Source organism: Candoia aspera, chromosome 13, assembly GCF_035149785.1.
Source record: "Candoia aspera isolate rCanAsp1 chromosome 13, rCanAsp1.hap2, whole genome shotgun sequence".
Classification (NCBI taxonomy): Eukaryota; Metazoa; Chordata; class Lepidosauria; order Squamata; family Boidae; genus Candoia; species Candoia aspera.
In genome coordinates, this window is record NC_086165.1 from 10,914,268 (window position 1) to 10,941,735 (window position 27,468).

The 27,468-nt window shown below is 42.2% G+C and overlaps 1 protein-coding gene across 1 annotated transcript; it reads right to left on the reverse strand.

The window, feature by feature from the left end:
- Positions 1 to 132: 132 nt before the first annotated feature.
- HDGFL3 (HDGF like 3) lies at positions 133 to 27,468 on the reverse strand. Its single transcript, XM_063314003.1, has 6 exons — positions 26,912 to 27,468; positions 8,474 to 8,550; positions 4,225 to 4,363; positions 3,554 to 3,712; positions 2,833 to 2,979; positions 133 to 1,855 (listed from the first exon to the last, which is right to left on the reverse strand). The coding sequence occupies exons 1-6, from the start codon at positions 26,993 to 26,995 to the stop codon at positions 1,850 to 1,852; spliced, it is 612 nt and encodes a 203-aa protein (XP_063170073.1). The 5' UTR covers positions 26,996 to 27,468; the 3' UTR covers positions 133 to 1,849.

Sequence of the window (27,468 nt, forward strand, 5' to 3'; positions counted from 1 at the left end):
TTTTGCAGACAGCCATTGGTTGGCCTGGTCCCTCAAACTTCAGATACAACCCAAGAGCCACAGATAAAAGCCACGGGAGAGACACAACAAAGCTTTCCCCTGCATTGGTGTTCTATTATAACCAACTCAGTGTTAACAGAATGCGTTGCTTTAATACTCGAGTTACATGAATACCTCACATCATTACACGTATGAAGCCAAATATGACGCTAACTCAGCTGCTTACAACCTCAAACCTTACTCCCGATACACATTCCAATAAATTTATTCTGTAAAAACAATAGTTTTTTTGTTTTTTGATTTTTTTTTCCTTTTTTTTTTTTTTGTACAGTAAACTTTTCAACTACAAACCTTGAGTACGCGAAAGATGTTCCAAGGACAAGCATAACAAGGGTTGATAAAACCGGACTAAACCCATATGTCTTCACAATAAAAGCTGGCATTAAAAAATAAATAAAATTCTCTATTCTCACAATAGCAACAATAATGTACACAGAATAATGGATTCTGGAATGCTTACTTCCTAGTCTAGACCTTGTTCTGAGAGTAGAAAAAAACAGAAAAATGACAGGGTTTTTTTCCCCTTTTCGTTTTTAAGCTTTTCAGTATAGCTATTATTCTTATATTTTAACTGGATGTCTTGGCTTTGTTTCCCATTGGGTTTTCGGTATCACAATTAAGCTTAAAAGTGGAAGGCATCCAAAAAACACATTAAGCTCAAATTTGTATTGGTGCCTGAAAAAAAGCTCCTTGTATTCATCTAAAGAAAACACAAAAGACTTTCACTAACTCCACATATAGGAACTAAGTTAGAGAAATCTACGTTACGTCATGATCCTGAAAAGTATTAAGAGGATAGCTAGCTAGATAGTTCTAATAAGGAAAGGTACTTTCTTACAATTGTTGGCTTTTTTTTTAATAGCGATAATAAATCCAGTACGTTTTGTTAGGCTTTAAAACCAGAGATGGCCAACTTCTTTACTCTTGGTGGGTGGGTAGCAATTTAATTTCCAGACAGACGTTAAAAGTGGGCTGCAGGAATGTTTTTGCCGCTGTAAATTCAATGGTCTATAAATGTGATAGAATCTTTACTTCGGGCTTCAGAGCTGTGGAGTTCTGGCATTGCTTTACATACAAAATATGTACATTTACATAACGCATACAAAATCCAAGGAGAGATGGGGGAGGGAACATCTTTTTCTTACAAGCTGAAAATACGTGTTTTCCCCTTTTCCCTAAAAATGGAAGTATGAGCAAATCTTTTGTATTATCTAAAAAAGATCAGGATGTCAGCGGAGAGGAAACTGCTTAAGAAAACCAGAGTTCATAGGCTGCTAGTTGGCCACCTCTGTTTTTAAACCCTTTAAAACAAACGCAGAACAACAAATGGATAAAGGGTAATTTAAAAAGTCACGATCTGTAAGCAGAATAGAGATCCTTGTGACTTTTTATGAGAGGGCATTTATTCCTAAGCATTTCATTTTTATTCTCTTTTATTTTCTAAAAGGCAATTTTAAAGATTCAATTTAAAATTTAGAGAGGTTGCCCTTCTTTTCCTGTAAAAGAAAAGTATCTAAAAATGGCCATTGTTGGTATGGGTCCTGCTTGAAAAGAGCCTTTCGGTGCAATTAAATAAAACGACATTTAGAAAAGGACCTTGTGGGGGGGGGGATGACATTGAAAGTTGCTGCTGAGAACAGAATGGGTAGGAATGTGACTAAATGTGCATACAAACATATATGCTGCTGATGAAGAGATGTGCTGACTTCAATCAAATCCAAGAATATTAGACAACCAAACATGTAACCTTCTTGTGTCTTCCCTTAATATGCAGCAGTCAATATGTTGGTTAAGTCTAGGGAGAAATAAGAAGACAAAGAGGAGTCACCTTTTTAGACCAAAATGGTTCCATCAGCACTGGATGTATTCATACAAAAGCAATCTCTAACTTGTTAAACAAGTTAGGAACAAGCCAGAACCCATCTTGTGGTCGCCAAAGTAACTGTAGCTTGTCTGACCCAATTTCTGGGTTGCTTTCCCCCATTCCTTCGGACAGCACCCAGCAGAGATGGGGAGAGCACAAAGCAAACCCAGTGTAAGCCAGAATTCCAGGTCCAGGTATAACAAGCCATAGTTAATATGAGCCATGATGCATAAAAATAGCTAGCCAGGGTTTAAATAGATTAGTTAAGGTGAGCAACTAACAAGAACACCAAACATACCAGGGAAATATCTGGAATCCAATTTTTAAGAAGCGGTGGGAAGCTACTGGTAGAGAAATGGAACTGTCCAAGGTGCCCATCAGTTTCAAGAACAGCCGATGCAGCTATGTGCAATGGCATGCTCAGAAACTACTCTGGACGCTTGGACTGGGTAAAAAAATGACCTCTTCACCAGGTCACCCAGAGACCATGGTTGAGAGGCTGAAAAAGCCCTTCAGCCTGGGAGACTCTTCGGAAAGCGAAAACAATCCAATAAATTGAGGTTTCTGAAATCTACTGAAACCTAATCCCTTTCAATAAATCTAATTAAAGAAACCTACGTGAAAACCTTGCTTTCTCGTGTAATCACAGTCATGAACTCGATACTACCCTGCTCTGCCACTTAGCATAGAATGCCATTCCCTTTCTATCTTTCCTATCTCAGTGTTTCTAAGATGTGCTGAGGGCGCTCCTTCTAGATAGTTTAAATTATATGTCCAACAGTCAGGCTGGCTGGGGGATTTGGGGGTTATAGCCTGCAGTCAATTGCACTGGGTTGAAAAAGAAAGAGGGATCACCCTCATGGATCTATTTGAAATCACACAACTTCTGACGCATTCCTAAGCCTTACCCCTTCACTAGTTTTCTGCAAGTCTGAAGAAGTGTTTCGTGTGTCGTTGCCTGCTTCACCAGCATCAGAGCTGCTCTTATTTTCTTCCTCTTTGCAATCCTTATCATCTTCGTCTCCGGGAGATTTCCTTGACTGCTTGGAAGATTTCTAGGGGCATCCATCAAGAAAAAAAAATGAAAAAGAAACCAAACTCTTTCCCAAGCTATATAGCTTGGTATGAAAAATTGTAATTTTTGATAGGAGTATCAAGATGACTATTCTTGGGTTTAATTACATATGCATTGGTTTGTTTCCTGGGATAGAAAAGGAGTTTTATTGTTAATTGTTCCATACTTTCTCTTCCTAAATGCTTCCCTCCTCTTAGAATTACAGACTGGTTTGTTCCTTTTTAAAAACCACACCATATTCATACATAATTGCGCTTACCATTTCCTAAAGTTTAAATGGAATCTGCCAAGAATTGTGTGTATTGCAGAGGGAGGAAGGTGAGGATTGGAAGATGAGTTAGGACTGTGCAGTGGCCAACCTTAACCTTTGTTAAGTTGGGTTCTCTTTATCTTTACTATGTATACAGTCACAGACAAAAGTTATACCTTTAAGCAAGTTGCAGAACAATTCTGGAAAGCAGATCTTGAAAACCAATCCTTGACTTACAGGCAGCTGGGAAACCTTCTGTAGATCAAAACAGCTCCAGACAATAATTGAGAACTTCACGAATTACCTTTGAAGTGTAAGATTTTTTCCGTTTTGAGCCCGCTTTTTCATTCTTCCTCTTGCCTTTCCCATCTTCTTCTACCCGATCACCTTCCTCCTCACTGCTGGCATCTGCCGTGTTCCCTCCTTCGCCTTCAGTTTCTGATGAGCTCTGTTGCTGAATTGCCTTGTGAATAAAGCCAGTAATTAGACCTCATCCAGGTTTGTTTGCCAATACAGCACACTTCAGAGCAAGGAAATGATGGGAAGCTGTTGACGATCCAACCGTTCTGTCCAGGAGAATGCAACTAGCCTTCGACCTAGCCGAAGCACATTTATTATATGCACTTTCATAAGAAACCACATTCCACACCGAAAGCTAAATTCTGCCATTTATGTCAATGATGCAAACTGAATAAGGTGCATGCTTTCACTTATATCATAACTCAAGTATGATTCTTACATAGACTTGATGGCAAATACCATCATGCCGGTAAGATCCCTTCCCCAGTTGTAGAAATTCCTACTTAGTCATCTTTGTGCCTTTTTAGCCACACTGCTTAGGCAAAATTTGACAAGAGAAGGGGTCAAAAACAAAAGGTCTGACCACACAGGTTTGCCTTCTGTCCTCACTATCACACATTGACAAAAGGAAGGGGTGGGGGTGAAGGAAAACAAAGGAAAGGAAGCCCGTTTTACCTGGTATCCAGTAAACTTGACACCGGGGTTGTTTTCTATTTCCCACAGGCCTTCATTAAACCCTTTTCGTTTGTTTGATTTTCCAAACTTGTCTTTATACTCTTTGTAAGGGAAGAGGTCTTTAGGCCCCAAAAATGCACTGTATTTGAACAAAGGAAATGGTCAAACAACAGAGTGAATGATAATCCATATGAGTTATAGAAATGTGTCATTAGCTGGAGAAAAATGACAGTTAAATCCCCTTCAGTTGGATAGACTCTGGCAGTGGCTCAGTTCAGATACTACATCAAACCCTGCTGTGTGAACTCCACCTCATAATTTAATCCATGGTTAGAACTTTGAAAGATGAGCCCCTTGGTGGCCTTCAGAGGAAAAATACAACATCCGCCACTAGTTGTGGTTTTTTTTTTCCTGGTCAAAAACCACAGTAAACCAGCTTTCCCCCACTTCGCATACTCCAGATGTATTCTGTGACCCCCAGCCAGCATGGCCATGTTGACTGGGAAATTCTGGGGGATTTATAGTCTCAGCAAATACAAGGGCACCACAGTGGAGAAGACCAAAGGAAACCTAACTATATTAGAATGCTAGTGGGACGGAAAGATAAAGACTCTCATAAGCCATAATGGTATGTGAGAAAGACCTTGAGAAACAGGGCAAAGAGATTCTGCCTAGAGAATGATCAGATAAAAGAGGGCATAGCCCGCAGCTGGATAGTGGGCTGAGAAAAAGACTCAGAAGGGACCCTCCCTAGCTTCTTAGGCTGTAAAGGAAACAGCAGGAGATTTGTACTTTCAGACTTGCAAGATTCTGTTAATGTAGCCTTACAATAAAGTAGAATTAGTTCATCTGGTTGTTTCCTGCCTGGTCTACCTGGGAAGGCTGACACAAGCTGAGTTTGATTCTTGGTGACTACATGAGCACATTCTTGTAGGGTTTTTTGGAAATAATATTAAAATGGTTTGCCACTGCTTTCTTCCACGATTACAGACCTGGGATTCCCTGGTGATCTACCATTTAATCAACCAGCAGAGTTGAGATTAGCCAACGTTCTCCTCTTCTGTGATCCCAATTTGTCAGTGGCAACAATCTTCATTGAGCATAAAGCTTATCTACATAACCAATGTGGCCCTACAAACTAGGCTAGGTCTGAAAGACAGCCCATGTTCCCTCCAGCAGCATCTCAATTAGCCCTGGGGTCTCCCTGCTTACAAGTTATTTTTTTAAAAAATCCATGTACATAATTGCTAACTGCTGGTATAAATAAAACAATCAAATCTGGCCCTGAAGTTGAGTTACCCATGTCACCCCATTAACACAGGATGGTGAATGACTTGGTCTAGCACTTGCTATTGTAAATGCTGTTGAATTGCAAGATGTTTTCGGTAGGACATATTCATTACTTTATCCCAGAGTTTCACAAATCATGTCATGGGGACATGAATTGATCCCACATCTTGGGTTACTACATAATTTGTACATTTGCTCCTATAGTATCATTTGGCACAATCTTCCTTGTTGTTAGCTCATTTCTCTGTTGCCACCAGCCTATGTTACTGAATGACTGAGATCTTAGTTGTTACCCGGGAGTGCTAAAAATGCAGACCATATGCTCCGACTGCTTGCAGACAAACTGTGCTCTCATCAACCTAACAGAGAGAAATGCATTTCCTAAACATAAAGGTTATGTGTGTTACTCATGGTTTCTTTTCCTGTAAACAACTTGCCGTTCTCTTATGGTTAAAAGTTTAGGAGGAGCTGCCCTCCTGTGGTGAGGACACAGAAGGCACTTGCCAACTTACTGCAACATGTTGGTCCATCCCATAGCATTGTGTTCCCATCATAATCTTGGCTAGGAAGGCACTGCAAATTTCCTGGACACTCTGCCCTTATCCTGTGGTCATTCAACAGTGAGAACACCGTCTATACATATTCAGAGGCACTCTCTTCCTTATACATTTTTGGAAGATAGAAAAGGGGGAAGTGATCCCCATCTTCAATCAAGAATATTTGTCTAAGTGTTGTAGATTTTCTCCAACACTGGTTAAATCAATCCTCTGGCATGCAATCCAGCTGGTTTCTCCTCATCAAAAAGAAACCAGGGTCTGGCTTACCCTGAAGGAGATGCGTGTTGACTTATGTTGGTTGTTTCATCCCACATGAAGTTAGAGACAGGGGGAGCTGCAGGGAAGCAACATCTGGAGAGCCCCAAGTTCTGCACTCCTGTTTAGTGTTGCTCCCTCTCCAGCTCAGGATCATTCACCAGAACTTATTCTTGGCATCTTGTGGGTTGTTTGGGATAATACATTCTGCTGAATCTGTTCAGCTGAAGATCAAAGACGGAACATACAGGCTGCAAAGGCACAAGTTTCATTGCAATGATAGGTTTTTATGGAACCCTGGTTTATTCACCATGGCCTGTGAGCATTTCTTTATAGTTATAGCAGACATTAGAATTTTGCTTCTTCAGAACCAGCAGCTGAGAAATATCCCACCTTCAGGATCAACCTAGGCAACTTCCAGATGTGAGGACTTCAACGCCCTGAATCCCCCAGCTTCTGCAGCGATTGCTGAGAATTCTGGGAAGGCTCACATCTAGAGTCTGCCCAGGCTGAGGAAGGCTGCAGTAGCTCAATCAAAATTACAATACAGGTCATCCTCACTTAATGACCATTTGTTCAGTGAAGGTTCAGATTTACGACAGTGCTGAAAAAACTGACTGACAAGCAATGCTCACAGTTATGACTGTCGCAACGTCCCCGTGGTCATGTGATCACGATTTGGGCGCTTGGCAACCAGTTTGCATTTATGACTGCCGCAGCTTCCTGTGGTCACGTGATCACCATTTTCAACCTTCCCTGCCGGCTTCTGACAAGCAAAATCAATGCAGAACCAAGTGATTCGCTTAACAACTGTGGTGATTCACTTAATGACCACCACAAAAAGGTTGTAAAATCAGGTCAGATTCCCTTAATGACTTAGCAACTGAAATCCCAGTCTCAACTGTGGTCGTTAAGTGAGGACTACCTGTATTCAGTCCTGACGGTATTGTGATTGGTGAGCTCTGTTTATCTGGTGACTCATAAGACCCAGTCCGCTCTCGCCAATCAAGTCCTATATGGAAGTGTCTCCTAAACTGCTGCCAAGAAAGCAGTGGGCAGGCAGAGAATGAAAGCAAAGCCATCAATGTTCCATACAGCAGAACTGTGGTTGATGCAGTGCTAAAGGACTGTCCCGTCTTTGACCTTTTCCTTTATCAGCAAGTTATTTTTATGACAGGCTATGCAAGGGCTGCTTTCTCACTCGACTTTTGTATTGCTGTTCCTTACAGGAGGAGAGTTGTGTTCGTCTGTGGTGGCAAAAATCAGGAGTCTGGTAGCATCTTTTCTGACTAACCAATCTTACTAAAAGGCATATGCTTTCATGACCTTCAGCTCACTCCATCAGATGCAATCAGGTGGCTGTAAAATGCATGCTTTTTCCTTATGTAAGGGAAGTGACCAAGTTCTTTCTACACTGTTTATTTAACGTCTCATTCAACATCCCATCCCAACCCCATCCTGAGTTAAATTTCCTGGATCTGAAGGTCCTACTTGCTGAATTAATGCAGAACTGCTTAATTGCTCTCTGTCCTTTCAGATGGGGAGGGGAGCGGAAGGGCTATAATTATGGGTTTCCTTGCATTATTTTTGCTTTTCATAGGTTACCATAAAAAAAATGAAAAGTGGAAAATACTGTAATTGCAGGAATCAGGTAATTAAAACCTCCCCCTTTTTGGAAGAGAAGTGACCTGGTGACAATTAAGAAAAGATTATTCAAGGGCGCAATTAGGCAGCTAATAATCATACCCCCCCAAACACTTTGTAAAGAGCATTAAAAATTCTTGCTGCAGCTGCAATCCAAGTCTGAGATTGCAGCAAAGAAGAAGCCTTCATAAACCTGCAGATCTGCAAAATATTTTTGAATTTGAAATGTTTCAAGCTCATTTGCGTTCAAAACAGCTGTTGCAAGTTCTGATGGTTTTCCGAGTAGACTGGAAGGATTCTGAGATCAAAACTGCCCCGTTGGAAGCTTGGACGCCTTCTGGGATGATTGGAACTTTTCCAGTAAGACCAGAAGATCCGTTTTTTAACTTGGAAGACTTATTAGGATGTGCAAAACATATTCAAAATGTTTTGCGCATCCTCATATAAAGTAGATACTTCAAGGTCAGAGGCCCCCAAAAGGTCTATGGAACTTGTTCACTTACGTTTCATGAGTCCCAAAAAAGAAGATTGGATATTTATTTGCTGGAGGCTTCACAGCTCCCTCGGGGAGTTCATCAATCTGTCAGTCAAAGAGAAAGAATGATCCATCAACAAATTTCCAATGCGTTCGATGATTTAAAAAAAAGTAATTACACCATGGACAATGAGGAGGACTATTCAGGTGCAGGTTCAGCGTATTTTCAGGCACTAGCGCAGTGTATCTCAACCTTGGCAACTTGAAGATGTGTGGACTTCAACTCCCAGAATTCCGCAGCCAGCACTGTCTAGGGAATTCTGGGAGTTGAAGTCCACACATCTTCAAGTTGCCAAGGTTGAAAAACAGTGATATAGAACTTTATAGGTAATAACCAGCAGAGTGAATTGGGCCTAGAAGCCTTCAAGAGAATAGGTGCCAAAATATTCTACAAGTAAAAGGCTTTCTGTAGGATAAGTTAAAAGAAAAGAGGTGTGTTGTTATTTATGAGCCTGGCTTACTCATTTATTTATTTTATTCTATTCTAATTCTATCTGGCTTTTCATTCTAAAAAATAATCCCAGAGCAAGATATGTCATATACATACCTGTCCATTTCTCCACCCTGAGAATTCTGCATAGTTCCTATGGGGTCCCCCCTTGATCTTATCCCCACAATTCAAAGAGTATATGGTGTAAGAATTACAGTTTCAGACAAGACTCGGAAGACCTGATTCACATCCCCCATTAAACATAAAGCTCTGAACAAACTGCTGTCTTTTGAACTCATACACCTCATTGGGTTGTTGCGATGCTCAGGGGCAGGGGTCTGCAGACCCATTCTAAACTCTTGCAGAAAAGGCTAAAATAAATATATAATTGCTAGGAAACCACTAAGGACTAGTAACGTGTTTGTGGCTTATTGTTTACCCCCAAGGTTGAAAAGAATTGCTTATGTGTCAGAGGATTTAAAAAGGAGGGGAAATTTTCTATGGCTTGGTGCGCTTAGAGGTGTTTTGTTACAAACAGCAAGCAGCCATTTGCTTACCAGTATGGCGTAAAAAGAATATGATATGATTGGTTAACAACACAACCGCAGCAGTTATTGCACTCAGCAGTAAGTGGGAAGTCTCCCAAGCAAGGGCTGGAATTTTGCCCTTTTAAAGAAAAATAGCCCACAGTCCAGAGATGCAACTAAAATGCCTCTTGCAAAATTGGGATTTTATTCCATTTTTACAGCAACATGTTCCTCTTTTTCTCCTTGGCAAATTCACTTAGAGTATTCCTGAGAAGGTTTCCTTCAAAAAGAATGTTTTTAATAAGCAGGACCATGCTTACTAAAGTGGCTCATTGTTTATTTATTTATTTTAAAGATTTGTATAGCCCAGGGTGGCTCACAAGCACAAAACAATAAAAACGGTAAAAAGCATACAAACCACCACCAAAAAACAAAAACAAACACAGGTGAACAAACCCTTCCTGGTGCCCCAAACACAACACGTCGCCACATAGCCAAGCAAACTGCAGAGCTTGAAGCCTTACACTTCCCACTACTAGGGTTTGTGGGAAACTAAGCCAAGGTTTGTGGGAAAAACCAGGTCTTTACAGCTTTGTGGAAAGCCGGGAGCAGGGCCGCAACTGGGGGGGGGGAAGCGGGGCATGTGCCCCCGGTGCTGTGCTGGGGGGGGTGCCAAAATGAGCACTGGGGGGGCGCCAAAATGGGCACAGAATCCATGTTTGCCCTGGGTGACAGAGACCCTAGTTGCGGGCCTGGCCAGAAGGAGGCGGGCCCACCAGATCTCAGGGGGAAGGGTATTCCGAAGGGCAGGGTTTAGGATGACAACTGTACTGATCTCATTGGGACAGACCTTTAAGTAAACATGCATCAGGAGCGCTTTGATTCATCTGGAGAAACAATTTTAACAACACTGAAGAAGTAAGTGCTTGCTACTTCTAAACTACGTTGTTCCTGGTATTAGACAGGATGACTGCCCTGCCATGATTGTACAATAGAAATCAAGGTGGCATCATGTGGGTCATAATGTCATTCGGCAAAAGACACACAATTTGGGTCTTCACAGCCTCTTTGTGAAGTTCTAGAATTTCCAGTTCCAGGATTCCCAGTTTGTGTTGGTTGGGAATTCTGGGAATTCCAGTCTCACCATACCTACTGGGAACCAGGCTGGAGAAGTACTGTTCGCCTCACCCTTCCCGTTGTGGTTAAATGGTGTGTGCAGGAAGAGGCAAAGAGAGCTGATGTCCCTTTGTATGTGCACAGTCGGTGCTTCAGTGACACTGGAAACCGGAGGATGGGAGGAGAGTGTGTGAACCGCCAATCAAAGCATGGCAATGTGAGACCCCTCCTCCACCTGGAATATAAATTTGGAGGAGGGGCCCTGCATTGCCACGATCTGATTGACATTTCCACCACCCAATCTTCACCAGAAAGCAACTGCCCAACTCTTCAGACCCAAGCACTGATTCCTAGCAAAACAGAAAACAAAACGTGGGCCTTTTTATTCAAACCTGGACACAGCTCGCTATCCGCCCTTCTGCTAGCTGTACCCTTTCAACATGAACAGGAATTCCACTCTGCTGTTAATTCCACTTGGAATCAGCTAGAAAAGGAAAGGAAGAATTCTCTCCCCCCTTGCTGGAATCAGTGGCAAATGGGCAGCCCACCGCACACCATGTTATTCCCCATAGCTGCTGTTTTCCTGAAACTGCACTGGCAATTCTTCTCTGTGGCTGTAGGACCTGAAGGGAAATGAAAAAGGGAGGAGAGGATATCCACTCAGCCCCCTCCAGCACTGAGACCCAGAAACAAAGGAGGAATAGGACAGCAGCATCTGCTCACCGGCAACCCCCAGGCTCCTGGTTGCTTTCAGAGGAAAACAAACTAGTGCTGAAGTGCTGGCTGTAACAACCCCCCCCCCTTCCCCAGGCTAGAGTTGACAGCAAGCAGCAAACTTCTTTTTGTTAGCTCTCCCCCTGTACATCAACCCTCCCACCGTTCAGGAATATAATAGCTCATTTAGCATAGGGCTGTCCCACCCCCGCCCTCCATATTTTTATCTAACCAGATGCTGAAGACTATGGAGAAATAGAGCTGTTGCTGCTTAAGAAGGGAACTGGCGCCAGGATTAGGAGGATTGGGAAGTGGGGGCAGTTTATGAAACTCTTAGCAGGATTAGGACTTAGCTCTATCCTGGGCTCCTCCAGTAAGAGAGAGTGTGGTGAGCAATAGTAGATGCCCCTGCCCTAACTGGCTAGTAACGTTCCAGATGACCACTAGTTGGCATCTGAGAGTTAAGGCGTCTGCATCCCTTTGCTGCCATCCTGTGGTTACCTGCATTTTGGGGTAACCATCACTTAGTAACAAAGCAACATACAATGTAAGGGTATATAATGTAGAACATATGAACGAAATGAAATGAAATGGGAATTGGCCTTCAGAAGTATCCTGACTTTTCTATATGTATGGTATAGATGGCATATACAGCCTGTATGGTAGCTAGTTTGGTGCAGTGGTTAAGGCACCAGGCTAGAAGTAGGGAGACTGTGAGTTCTAGTCCTGCCTTAGGCATGAAGCCAGCTGGGTGACCTTGGGCCAGTCACTCCCTCTTAGCCCTAGGAAGGAGGCAATGGCAAACCACTTCTGAAATCTTGCCAAGAAAACTGAATGGTGAGGTCCACACACCTTGAAGTTGCCAAGGTTGAGAAACACAGGTCTACAATTTAAGAACCAATGGGCCAGAGTTCTGACAGCTAGATCCATCCCTCCAAAAGAGAACTCCATTTTCAGTGTTTTTTCAAGAATCGTTAAAGTCTGGGCCACTTTTAACAGTTCAACATTTGAGGGCGAGCAGTTTGTAAACACTGCAGCACAATTCTTCGCTTTGGGGCAAAAACATAAGTTTCAACTCTGGCACCATTTATATCCTGGTAGGCTTTTCTCCTTTTCTGAACATTTCACCCAGAAGACTTTTTTTAATGTGATGTTGTTTACAAAGGCATACAAGACTCCAGTTCACAACTAAAGGACAGAAGTGGAATTATTATTGTTTGCATGTTAAACACACAGCTTCTTCAAATATATTCATTTGGGCTAAGAATGCTGATGCATGCATATTTCAGCTCTCATTTTATTTAGAAGGATGTGGGAAGATACAAGACTGTAAGAAGATGAGGTTATATGAGGTGGAGATCTCTACATAAGAGTCAGCAAAAACCCAAAGAGGCCACAAAGCAACATAAATAAAAGAAGCAGAAAAATAACTGGAAGAACTATTTTAAAAATTCTGTCTTTACTTGGAAGCTGATTTAAAACTTATCTGTTTCATATAACCTGTACCTTTGTTTCTGACCTCTGTTGGTCAAGGACCTGCAGTCTTACGGGAATAAGAGTAAGGTAGGAATATCAGACTTGAATGAACCACTAAATGACAGCAAGGGGATACAGAAAACACCATCTTTTTCTGCCATCTAATGGCCATCTGATTTTTTGTAACTAGATCTGATAGTTCCAGGTAAAGCTTCATAGTCGAACAATGGGACATCCAAATGTTTATTGATTTAATCGTTGTCTGGATTTATTCACACCTTTCCTCCAAGAATTTCAGCACAGTGGGTTGGGTTCTTCAATCCAATTTTACCTCCACAATGATCCTACTAGGTGAAATAGGCTGATCAACTGCATAACTGGGGAATAGGTGGGGTTGAATTCAGATCTTTTTGATCTGATACACCAGCAACTACATTAGTATGACAATTACCAGTAGTAAATGGCCTAAGAAAAACAAGGTTGGGAACAGAGAGAAAGCGAATGACAGAACAATGTTATATGGTGAAGGAATAGATGCAGCCCTAAAGCTATTCTATTTTTCTTTCTTTGAATGTTTTTATTAAGTTTTATATGGCTTGCAAATCCCTTTTTGCTCTTTTTCTTGGTTGTGCTTTCACATATATATTAAAATAAATATTTTTTTAAAAAAAAAACAACCAAAGTTATTCTATATTATCACTTCATGTAAACTGATTTGGGATTTGGGAATACTTATCTGTGGAAATAAAAAGAAACAAACAAACATGTTTAAACAGCGTAAATGAAAGCAATGTGAGGTAAAAGTGTTGGGATATTCCTAGATGAACAGGACAGAAGAGGGCCAATAGGAAAAGCCGGGATATTTCCCCTCTGGAAAATATCTAGATTTTAGAGCAGTGCACCAGTCATAATTAGATTTCTTCCATTCTTATAAAGGGCAACTGGGTTGATCATAGGATCAAGAGAATGGACAAATCTCCAAAGATATCACAAGAGTCAAGTTTCTTTGCAGAAGCTCCTTGGATTATCTCACCTTGAAGCAACTTTGCATAACATGAGTCCTAATCTATTCCAATTCTTTGATGCAAAGTTCTGCTAGATATACCTAGAAGTATCAGAAGGTATCTTCAATAGAGTGACATATTTAATCCAAGTAGACCAGTATTGTAGATTTCAGACTGGAGATTTTCCAACCAATTTGGAGATGCCAAAACCTTAGGGAGTAGAACAGATGCTAAGTTGGGAATAATTCTGTTTGTTTTATAGCTTCTGTTGTCCTCAGGGTATAATTTTTGGGATCTACTATTCTACTGGTTTGGCCACTTTTTATTTATTATTGCTGTAATTATTCATAGTGATAATTAAGTAATAGTTACTAATATTACTGGAGTTGGGTGGCCAATACATTTAAATTATTATTGTTGTTGTTGTTATTAATTTATGTGTAGCAGTTGTTTTTCTTCTAAAATTCTACTTAAATATTTAGGTGTTTCTTGCTTTTAATTTGTTGCTCTTAATTTTGAAACAGAAAAAAATATTTTTTTTAAAAAAAATCAATCACTAAATATATAAAATCGCTACCACCTCCCAGTAGCCCTTACTTCTACTTCTTCCTTAAATGGCATCAGATTTATTGATGTAACTTTCTCTCTTTATCACTTACACGATTTCCTGCTATATTTCTCTATGAAAGGAAACATTAGGCCCGCTAGATTAATCAGCCAAAGTACTGTGATTAGTTAGCACCAATTTAATCAGTGAGGTTGAATCATTACCAACAGGGTAAAGACTATACATTCTGTTGTGTTATTGCAACTTAGAATTAACAAAGACAGCCTTTTCTTCTAACAATGAACAGCCTCTTTGGTTGACTGAAGTACAAGTTGCATTTCCTTCAGCATAGCTGTGGAGCCATACAGATATTTATATGGATCTAACCAAACAATTAATTAACTAATTTTAAAAAGCAACGATTATCAATTCTGCTTCAGGTGTGGGTCTGTAATCCTCAGGCTAATGCTATATTTTAAACAAGGAAAGTCAGGATAATATTATGAGCATACTTTGGCTGTGAAGAACAGCAGTAAAGGCAAATGGTACATCTGAGATGGCTCAAGTAACTTTATTTTCTGATCTCTTCTGAACTAGGTGCTTCACAGAATCCTACAGTGTACTTCCTCTTTAATAATTCTGCCTCAGTCTCTTCTTAGATTGAGCTCTTCGTTGATATCCATGGCAGAGATCCACCTTGGAAAACACCTTCTATGAATGTATGGCCAAGACACACAGAGACATATACACAGTCACAGAAGCACAAAATAGTCTTCTTTATTAGAACCAGCTACCTTTGTCTCTACTTAACTTTGTCATTTTAGAATCTAAGTAGGGAGTTCCTTTATTCTGACAGCAACATTTACCACTTGTTCTCTGAATGACAGCTTTAAAAAGAACAAATACAAAACCAGAGTTCATAGCACTGATATTCTGATGCTCACTTCTGGAAACTCCCATAGCCTTTTCCCCAATCTGTTGGATTTTATCTTGCCAAACCAAGAATGGCCACACTATCTATCTATGAACATTCAAAATTCTATTCCAAAAAATGTAGAGTCAGCAACCTGGATAAGCTTTGATACAGAATTTGTAGGTTGCTCTTTCACAATATATCCTCAACACTGACAGTCAGTAAACTTTGAAGTTAGTCTTTCCAGTATCTCAAGGGTTTTTCCCCTTAAATCTGACTCATTCAAAACTTAACAAAATCCAGCAATATAGGCACAGAAAGCTTACAAACTACGTAAGGTTCCATCCCCCCTCCCTTCTATATTTTATATAACTATGTCTTTTTGTTAATACAACTCTGGATGCTTTACAATCGAATATTTATCCTTGACACTCCTAAGTTGTATTAGCTTCTGGAGACTTTTATGTGGATTCCAGTCTGTACTGCTAAATGGCTTATTGCCACTATTAGATGCCCTGCCAACATTTATTTCAATAAAATGTGTGCATAACCAAGAAGAGCCTTGCTGCTCTTGACTTGCATGAGACAATGAGAAAAGGATGCAATTAGATCAAAGTTTGGTCTCAGGAGTGCAGTTAACTAGAGTGGGTTACAAACAGCTTCTGGTACAATCTTGGAGAATAAAAAGAAGAGAAAAGAGTTAATACAGGGTGTTAGACAAGCCTGTTGGCCAACACCGACATAAGGAATTCTAACAGTTTGCCTTTGAACTGTAACTATCTTTGCCATAAGACCTTCCCTACGGATAAAATTTCTGAGATAGATCAGGGTTCTGAGATAGATCAGAGTTCCCTAAATTGGTAATCATAAGCTAAGGGTACACCACCTCATCCCCCTACATGAGCTGAAGTGTAAATGGTTAGAATTCCAAAACAGCATGGAAAACAAGAAGGTGCCAGGTTGGGAAAGGGGTTAAAATGGTACTTTTTGCCTTCTCCCATGCTCTACCTACCTATAAATCATTCACAGAAGTCTTTTGAAACATCCTCAATTTTCCAAAGGAGCATTGGTTGACAGTGGGACAGCACTATACCTCCTCTATTGCAACATCTCCAACCTGATGCTTCCCAAATGTGTTGAGAGTACATATCTACTAATCATGCTTTTCCTTTGGGGGAATAAGCAACATTATGCAAAATGCATATAGAACAAATGAGGATTAAATGCAAAATAAATAGGGGAAGGAAGAATGAATGGGCTGAGAAGAAAGGGAAGTCAGAGAAAATTGTGGTTGGAAGGAATTGATGAGAACTTCAAAAAAAGAGAGACATGAGACATTTAAAGAACAAAAGGCCATGTATGAAATACTATACAGATGTTGTAGAAGTAGGGATGGCTTGCAAGGATAGAAGAGTATTGACAGGTGTAGTGAATGGTGTTGCTACGAACTAGGTTTAGTTACTTTTCTCCTCATCTCTTTGTCTTTAATTTCCCTTGTTTATGATAGCCCAATCTGCACCTCTCAGAATCCCTGTGCTGATTGGGAATTCTGGGAATTGCAGTCCCAAGACATCTAGAGGGTTCCAGGTTAGGGACGGCTGTTCTACTAACAAATAGCACTGTAGTATTGGGAAATAGATCATTATTCCAGCCATGTTCAGCAGCAGCTCTTCTGCCAAGCAATGGACTTCAGCAGACACCAGACCATCCATACTAATTTTCAATAGCAGTCTTAATTCTAGGTTGTCTCCCTGTTCCCAACCCTGTTTACATTTTTCTTCATAAATTACATGATTACATTATCCAATCTCCAGATCAGGTCACATCCCCATTGTGTTTCACACAGAAAGATTTCATGGAGTGAATCTCGTGTACGATAACTTTACCTACCACAATTAAAATCTATTTTGTCATCCACATGTCCTTCCCACTGCCTAGTGAAAAAAGCACACACGCACACACCAGGCATACATTTTTGTGAGTTACCATTAAATACAGCCCTTGCCAGTTAGAGAACATCCTGACAGAAATTAATCTGAGTTCTTTATTTGCAACAATAACTTCCACTTATTATTTGAGTACATACTTATGGATCAAGGTGGAAGGCTGGATATCTATATAGACAATCTTGTGAAGGCATAAAAAATTAGCTTTACAAATTGTCTATTGAGAGAGAGGTAGGAGGAGGAGAGAGGAGAAAAACTCTTTTCCCATTCAAATCAACGGAGAGTTCTTCCAAATCTTACAGAAACAAAGGGAAGGGGAGCAATCACAGCGGAGCCTTGGTTTGTGATACTTTTTGCTGCTCTTCACCTTGTCTAAGGCTAACTTCCTAGCACCCCAAGACTGTACCGCCAACATCAGTGGCAAAATGGCCGTATTTCAGCAGCACGTTTCTGTTCTTTCCTACAGTGAAGGAGGCTTGACCTTCTGCTCCCATTCCCGGCCCCACCTTTAAACTTTCCAAATCCCTCCCACAAGATCCAAAATCTGCTTGAAAAATAGCAATTATGAGGCTACAATCCTGGAACATGAAGGTGGAAATGCTTCTAGTGGCCTCCTGCTGCCATTTCTACCCTTAAAACCCTGAAACAAGGGCCAACCGTTTAATGAGATCATTGTCCCATGAGATCATGAGCCTCTTGAGATTTCGATTGAGAACATGTCACCAGAGGACCTGCTGTGGGCCTTGGAAAGGTTGAGAGGGTGAGTTGTGCTCCATCACACTTCAAACACTACCCTAGCCTACATTTTCTGTTTCAAATCACTGCTGAAACCGAGAGTCCTTGCAGTGATCCTGGCTACATGAAACTTTAACATCTTATGCTCAGCAGACAGTAGAAACCACACCTAGTGAAGATACTTAAGAGGTATCTTTAGTAGATATTACATACTTACCTTGTTTTCTGAAGCACATTATTTCTTTCACATTCCATTCCTCCCTTTACAGTACACGCACACAATATTAAAGAAGTATGTACCTAGTTATAATATACCTGTGGCACAAAGAAAAATAAGAAAATATTCTTTTCACCAGTCATGAAGAACAGCCTTCCTGAACCTTGGGACCTGCCAATACAATTCTGGGAACTGTAGTTGCAACAAGGCCCAGGTAATAAACATCATTTATCATCACCATAATTATTTCTGGGATATCAACTATTCGTTGAAAGCTATGGAACATCTCATCCTTACAATCAAATTTCAAATACTTGCAGGAGTGTCCCAGAGAAGAAGCCAAGGGTTGCACTCCATCATCTTAGAAGGCAAGAAGTGCAATAATAATAAAAAAAAATGATTTACAGAGGAATGTTTTGGTTGAATGTTAGGAAAAACTTCCTAGCAATAAGAGCAGCTTGTCAGAGCCAATAGTCCAGGTGAAGTGATGGGCTCCTCTTTACTGGATATATGATGATGATGGTGATAAATTATTATCTAAGCAGAGGTTAGACAGACATCACCTAGAGAGGGTTTAATTTGGATTCCTGCACTAAGCAGGGGAGGTAGATTAGATGGTGTTAATGGTTCTGCCTGATTCTATGATTCTTCTGCCTTTGGGGGAAGGTGGACTGGATTCAGGGCAACCTGATGTTTTGGATCTCAATTTCCATCAGCCCAGAAGAAGCATGGCCCTCAGCAAGAGACAGATGTCCAAAATATGTGGAAGGCATCAGGCACCTATCTCTGCTTTAGAGGTATTGTCTTTTGGAAGGTCAGGGGAGAAGAACTTCCAAGATTTCCAATGGATTGTTTTTCTGGGCTTTGGTCCAGAAAAGATTTCTTAAGACTGCTGCTCACTTTGTGTGTTTAAGCAGTTGTACTGAACTTCTGCCCTCCAAATTGGAGCAAAATAAAGTAATAGCTTTCATTTAGAAAACAGAAGAAGGCATAATCCTACTGTTAAAATACCAAAAACCACTTAACAGCATAGACCAAAATGGGACAGAAATCACACTGAGTCCAACAGGATTTAAACTATTGGAACTGCACCCTGAGTCAAGTACTCAAATCCTTGATTTGCCCCCTGGTTTATGAATGACTTATGGAATCAACTGCAGTTTATGGAATATTGTGTCTGAGTTCATGTAAAACGGCTAAGACAAAGAAACAAATGTATGGCTTAGGGAAGAATATGAACCCAGACAATGGGAAGTTTTGCTATGATATTAAATAGGAGTGAGTCCTGCCAAAACTGTCCATGGGTACGAGCATTGTCAAAAGCTCAGAGGCAGGAATCAGACAGCAGTTCCTAGCTGGAGCTCAAGTTTTCAATGCAAAAAATCCCAAGTTTTATCTCTGGCGTTTTCAGACAAAAGACTTAAGAAGCAGTACTGGGAAAATACTTTGCTAGAGTCTATTATTGAAGAAGACAGAATTTGGCCACATATAACAGTGATGTTAACAGTGAAGGCAGCTTTATAGTCCATATGATGTGCTTCCAATGACCATCCATGCACCCTCATCCAAAATACACAGATGCTCTGGATTCGTAGGTTGCCCAAGACAACAAGGGTGAAATCAATGGCTTGTTCTTTGCAAAGATCCTGATGGCAGGAAAAACAGCTTGCCTTTTCTGTGACGTCAGAGTTACCACTTGAGTTCCAAAACGCTGGAGGGAAAGCATAGGAAAATAACCAGAGATATACACCTTATCCTGGCTATCTAAGTCTCTCATCCTGTTTGCTCACTCATCCAATCCAATGAAGAGCCACACCTCCATGTCCTCGACTCCAGCTGTACCCCTTGCAACCTCTCTGTTGAGAGATACAGTTGACTCTGAGGATTTCCAGGATACCCCAAATGTAACATTCCCCTTTCCATTCCTACTCATCCTGCTGAGTTAGAGGAAGTTAAGAAATGACCACAGGACTGAAAATTAGCTAGGAGAGATTAAGAGACATCAATACACTTAACCCTAAGAAAATAACAAGGCTGTTATGATAGTAGGCTTCATATATCTAAAGGTGTCACATGAAAGAAGGTACAACATGTTCTCTATCATTCCAGACTGTAGGACACAAAACTATGGCCCTATATTACAGAAAGGCAGTCTAATTGAAGGGGTGGTGGTGGAGGGAAGCACTGTGTTCCTAAGAGTACAACTAGGACCTTAAGGATCTGGCAGAACATTGAAAGCTTCTCTTCCAAACAAATGGAAAACAGTAGTTGACTTCACATAGGTTTGCCCCTAGGACTACCTTTCATTCCAGGTAAGCAGATAATCCAACAATCCCTGCTTTTCCTGACTGTTCTTTGTCCACCCCATTATGTGTCTGCTGCAGAAGTTCTGTTTGTTCTAGCAGCTGGGAAAGAAGGAAAAAGAGCTTCCCGAACCCCAGAGGGGCCGAGGGTTCTGTGTGTCTCATTTACAGTAGCTGTTTCAAGACAATAAGGAGAATTGGGTATGTTGTGAGCTGCTGGCACTCCTCAGTCCAATGTAGGCTTCTTCCCAGTGATCAGTTCTCAGCTCAGACAAGGTGGATTTGTCCTTTTCCAGTAGTCTGGCCCAAGAGAAGGTGGGCGGGGGAGAGGAGTGTGGGAGAGGCAAAGCAGGGTGCAGAAAAAGACAGAAGGAGGGTGCCCCCTTACAGATTACCTTACCTCTGTTATAAAAGCTAGAGGAAAACATCTTCTATTGTGACTTCTGTATCACAGCTCTACACCATCATTCAGAGCACATCACATTTATGAGCAAGGGAAGACTTCTTTACAAAGATTTAAAATAAATAAGTAAAATCTCTCTCTCTCTCTCCCCCCCACCCCCAGACAAAAAGTATCTTGGGAGAAAGGACCTAACTCTAATATCTATACAACCATGTTGTATATTGCCTATACTGATGGCATTGTATAAACAAAGAACTGATGTTGCAATTTGCTATACACAAAGAGTAATGGAAACATGTTTGTATAGAATCACAGCTACATTTGCTACAGCCAACGAAACTAAACCCTCTTCTGCAGGATGGTGGCTGTGCTGGATATGATGAGTGGATTTTTATTTGCTTGCCAATCTGCCAGAACGCCTTTCAAAATTATGGTTATTTCATACCAGTGTTCACAATTCAATCCAATACTTTGTCTCTTAAAAACAGAGTCAGATGTTTTTGTTCGTAAATCTAAGTTCATTATTGTTCCAGATGTTCTAGACGTCAATTTCCATCTGATCCAACTCAAGATGGTTGGTGGTCAAAATCTGGGGAAGCTGTTATCCAATACAACTGAAGGGCACCAGGTTGCCATATAGCAATTATTATCACTAATAAAGCAATTTTCATATTTAAAACTCAGTGAATGCAGAACATTTTGGGTCCCGTAGGATTGTTTAAAAGACTTGGACTTTTAAGCCTGGGCAGGAAAGGCACAGATAAAAATCCAAAACAAAAGCTGTTATTGCAGATGATCATCTGGCTTGACAGATAAATTGGTTCGGAATATAACAGTAGCTTGCCCATTCAGCTGCAATTTTAAAAAGTATCAAAACTCTTCCATCTGTGAAGACACATTACTTTTGTCCCATCAATGCCAGCAGAATCATTATCAAGCTTATACAGTAGCTAAAGGTCCAGCCAACTGCAGAATTAGACCAACTTATAGTCAATAGTTCAAAGGGATATCTTTGCTCCTGATCCATCAACTCTTGACTGCTGACACCGGGAACTGGTCTTCAGGGTTTCATTGTCCCATTACTACCTGGAGAAGCGGAGACTCAACTTAAGAGCCTTCTGGTAGAAAAAAAATCTTCTCTACCATAGCGTAATGGTCCCTCTTTCAAAGTCTTATTACTTTAAAGCAGGCTTTGCCAATCTTTGCCCTCCAAATACGGTAGGAATAAAACTGCCCACACTCTCAGCCACGATGGGCACCCGTTTGAAGAGAAGCACTCATATAATTTTTCTCATCATTCAAACAACTGTCTCAGTGACCTTTGTACTAACTTCTCTAGTTGACCACAATGAATAGCATCAGTAAGGACTCTTCCATCTGATGACAGCAGAGGGCGGGATTAGATTTATATCACACTTTTCCTTTGGGGGCACAAGGTGGCTTACAAAGGGATCTGCTTTCATGTCGTTCCAGCTACCACCCTTTGAAGTGGGTAGGGCTGAGGGTAGATGACAACCCGGGTCTCTCTAGTTTTATTCTTTGCTGTATTGGTTTGGCTCAAAGTCCACCTCTGTGGTGTCCTTACTCTTCTGAACTATTTCTTCCAGATTCATCATTATAAGAACATTGTAACTGTTTGAACTGTTGCCAAAGGCACAGGTTTTTTTCCCCCCTTTTTTTATTGTTGCATCTTTTAGACCGTGAGAAAGGATTTTTTAAAGATGATCTTAAGTCAGTCTCTTTGGCAGCCATGAAATAAATTAAACATACCCATATATTTGTGCCATCAGGCCTGGGGACCCCAGGGGACTGGTAAGATATTGGAGTAGCTCCATTGTTATTAACATCTGCTCTTCGCCTAGTATTTGTCTTTTTTAGCCTTATTTTTTAAAATTTTTAAACAATAATAATGTTTTGTACATGTTAATTGTCTTTTAGCCTTGTTGCACGCTGGCCAGAGTCACTTGTTTGTGAGGGGGGGGGCATATAAATTTGACAAAATAAATAAATACATAAATAAGGAAGGCAACACTTGAAGAGAAGGGCTGATCTAAAGTAAAAGAACAAGTTTCCAGCTGAGCTAACCCCTGAAACTGAACTTCACGGACTATTCAAACTGAGAACTTAGGAAGAGCCCAGAAAGATTTGTTACCACATTTCTAGGGAGGCTATAAACAGGGATAAATGCAACAGCCCGCCTCAGCAACCAGAATACAGAGGTAAGAGGTATAAAGTATATTGTATCAAGGCATTTACTCTAGCAGAAGCACAGGGTGGGGAGATGTGTAAATAAATAAATAAATAAATAAATAAATAAATAAATAAAGATTTATTTATTATTAAATTTGTATGCTGCCCAACTCCCAACAACTCTGGGCGGCTGACAAGTAAAAACATTTTTAAAAGATACAATCAGAGCAAAAATAAGGAATAAAGATAGCAAGATGATAAAAACCAGACTGGAATGGAAAAAAAGAATACAAGGGGGCTTCACTCACCCTTGCTAAAGGACTAGGAGTAGAGCCAGGAGTTCAAACCCCTTTGAAACACCAGTAGGTGGGGAGCATCCGGATCTTGTGGGGGCACTTCATTCCAGAGGGCAGGCATTGCTACAGAGAAGGTTTATTCCAGGGTCCCAATAGAAGACATTGCTTAACTGAAGGAACCTGGAGTATGCCAACCCTGCCAGACCAAATTGGTTGGGCAGATACTATGAGAGACAGGTGGTCCCTCAAGTAACCAGGTCCTATGCCATGAAGGGCTTTATAGGTAACAAAGATGGCATCTATGCCTACACAATTGAAGCCCTGTCCCCATTTTATGTATGCTGCATGCTATCTTGACACTCCCACCCTCCCTAATTTCTGGGTAGAATCAACACAGGGATATGAGAAAAGCAGGAAGGTTTAAAACACACACACTGTTCTTCATTATGGAAAAGAATGGCACCAAGTTGCTTTCCCCATTCAATGATGGACCGTTGGGAAACCTTCTGGAGAAGTTTTCATTCCCATCAACAATGAGGAAGAGATATTAGAACTGTTTTCTTTTCTAGAGAACCACCTTTTGCTATTCAACAATGTATGATTCTATCTCTGAGAGCCAGCTGGGTGTAATGGTTAAAGATGCTCAATTAGAAGGTGGGAGACTATGAGTTCTAGTCTGTTTTTAGACATGGAACTGGCTGGTGACTTTGGGCCAGTCCCTGTCACTCAGCCATGGACTGAGAAGTCCAAAAAAATCTACCAACCAACCTGCACTGAACCAGGATAGTCGATTACAGTCTATAACCATCCTGCAGCAGATTTATTCAGGCTGATAATGATCTATATCAACGCTGCACATATTGTATCTTTAAACACAGCTTTGTTTTAGATGAGTTGCATTCAAAAACATCTGACTCAATGGCCAGTACTTTTGGTGACACCAGACATAGTAACAGAGAGAATAACCAGATGTATTGGGGCTGGCTCAACATTCCTGGAACTGCAAATCCAACACCTGGAAGGCACCAAGTTGAAAAAAGTTGGGCAAGATGCTGTACTTCTTCAAGGATGTCTGATGGATGGCAATTGCTTTCATATTAAGGACAGCCCTAGAATTGACTATGTTCAATCTATTGGGGGGGGGGAACCTTTTAAAGTCAAACTTGAGCCTGTGATAGCTCCAACCCATTCCAAAATCACACCTCACTATGACCTTAGAAGTCTTCCAAAACTACAAAGTGCAGTGTTGTGAAGTCATCTTCCCCAACCTGGTTTTTTAGATGTGTTGGGATTACAACAGTCAATCCTGGAGGGAATTTTAGGAGTTGTTATGTAAACACCCCTGGAAGCATCAGGTTGGAGAAGGCGGTTATCAATAATTGCATCTGGAATTCTGTTAAACCAGTCAAGAAAACCAAAGGCCATAGGCTTCTGTTATGCTGTGGATGTTATAAGAACTGGAATTGAACCCAAATTTGATCTACCCATCCCTAACTGCATGCAGTTGAAAGTAACCAAGAGTGGATATAGTACACAGGTCAAAATGTTTGGCTTATTGCTCTGTCTAGCAACAGCACTCCAAGATTTCAGGCAGAGAGAGATCTTTCCTACACCGTACTGTCCAAATTGGGTCCTTTCAATGGGAGGGACCTGGGGTTGACAAAGGGCCCTTGAGCATGCTCTACCACAGGTTTATGGTCCTTCCTCAAAGTAGACATGTGTCTTAGTGAGCATCTGCTATTGTGCTAGACCCTCATGTTTTTCACTGCTCAACACAGAAGTTGAAGAAGTCAGCACTAAGGATCTGGGCATCTCCTGGATGTGCCATACATTCTCCTCTGAAGTTAAGAAATTGTCCTGCCTCTATACTGTTGCAGCACACATGAACCTTACCACTTCAATAAAGCAATTGGAAGTGGATGCATACTACTTTCATGTCCTCCCCTCCCCTCTCTTCCCCTCCAAGAGATGGCTTGTAATTAACTCTTTGTTTCTTATATTATGGGATCCAGCACAATACAACCATTATTAGGTGTTGCAGAATTTGGGAGAAAACCAAAATAGTCTCCAAAATATGCAGAGATTACTATAGATTTCTATGTGATAACAGAAGACAAATCTGCAAGTCTTGTAGGTTGTGAGCCTATGGAAGAGCAACTGTGTAATCTAAGTGTGCAATGACTGATTGTTTTCTTTCACCAACAAGAGACCTGATAAGTACTTTTGCCATTCTTCAGCTGCCTCTAATTGGCCAGAAAACACACACTCTTATACAGAGATAAGGGACCTTTTCTTCTACCTGCAACCATCAAGGGTCCTACTACAAAGCATTCCACACATGGTCTGCTGAGGAGTCCCCTGCAGCAAAAGGCAGAAGTACAAGGATAGGTTGGTAAGGTCAACCTTCCACCTGCTTTCAGCTGCAGGGAAGAGAAACACTGGCATCGCAGACACAGAAGCCCAGATGCAGAGACTCCATGCTCAGGGGCTAGGGTTCAAATTATATTCAAAAACTCATGCGTGTCAGAAGCAGGGAGAGGGGAACTTAATGCAACCCCCCAATTCCTGGTTTGCTCTGATCAGATCAGTTTTACCACCCTACTTCCTCAGATCTCCTAAATCCAAGGCTAAGGGAAGAACCACCGAATCTAAGGACTCAGCTAGGCCTCTTGGCCCCGTGGCTTGCTATCCAAGGCCTGCAACTACCCAGTACCCCTGCACACCTTGCAGACAGGGGCCCCACATCCAACCTCAAACATCTGAGATTAGGCCTGGGAGCTGAAGAGCAGGCCCATAAGGCTTTTGCCCCTCGAGACAGGTAGAGACCTTCTATCTATCAAGGCTCCTTAACAAGACCTAGATGGGTATTTCCAGTGAAAGGGCCCTAGCAGCATCCCCCCACGACACAGGCCTTACAGAAGCTGCTCAGAAAGGGGGAGGAGGGACACGGTTTTTCTTCCCCTCCCCCATCTCCACTTTCTCCAGTTTGCAACCAGTAAGGGGGCGAGGTGGATGGTGGCTTTCGGTAGGGAATTTAAGCCTGGCGGGGGGGGGGGTGTGTGTGACAATAAACCGGCGTCGTTATCAGGCAGAGCAGCCGCTGCTTTCTCCCCTTTACAGTATTTTAGCGACAACCACCCGCGCCTACCACCATCTTCTTCTCTCCCCCCTCGCCCAATCCCCCAGGGGTGGGGTGGCTGCTCTGAAAGACCTGGGAATAATAAAGCTGAAGAAAGGGGTGTGTGTGTGAGAGAGATCCCATTGGAGAAAGAACCGAGGAGAACCCCGCTCTTCCCAATTATCCCATTGTGGGGGGGAGGGGGTGCAGAGAGAAGAAAAGCAGGATGGAGGCGATGCGCGCGGGAGCGGGCTTTTCTTCCCGTCCCCCATCCCCGCTCTGCAAACACAATGGCTCCATCAAGAGGCGAGAGGAAAGGCGAAGCGGCGGCCAGCCCTTTGCGGCAACGGGCGGGGGGGAAGGGAAGGGACGGGCCTTGCTCTCGGGGAAGGGGCCGCGCCGGGATCCCCCCAGGCCCTCGGGCCCCCTCCCCTTCCCGACGAAAGGCGCCCCTTCCTCCTTCGTACTCACCCGGGCCGGCCAGTGCGGGTAGCCCTTCATTTTGGCGAACACCAGATCCCCGGCTTTGTATTCTCGGGGCCTGGGACGAGCCATCGGGTCCGAGTCCAGCTTTGCCCGCCCCGTCTCCGAGTCCGAGGCCACCCCCAGCACCGCTCCCAGGCCTTGCCCCCGATCCGCCGAGCTGGGGGAGGCCGGCGGGGGAGGGGAAGATGCGAGCGCCCGCTGCCCCTCCCTCCCTCGCTCCCTCCCCTCCCGCCACCGGGGAGGAAGGCGAATCGGTTCCGGAGGGGAGGGAAGGCCTCGGGCAGAGCGGCGGCAGGCGACGGCGGTGGAGGAGGAGGAGGAGGAGGGGAAGAAGAGGGGAGCTGGGGGGGGTGTGTGCGAGAGAGAGAGCCGGTGCCTACGTCCGTGTGTGTGTGTGTGTGTGTGCGCGCAGAAGGGGGAACGGGAAGGCCCTGGGCTGGGCACCAGCAGCCTCCCCCCCGACGGTTAAGCCGCTCTGCGGGGGGGCCCCAGGCAAGGCGAGGCCTGCGGGGTGGGAGGGTGCGGATGCAAAGGGGGGCGAC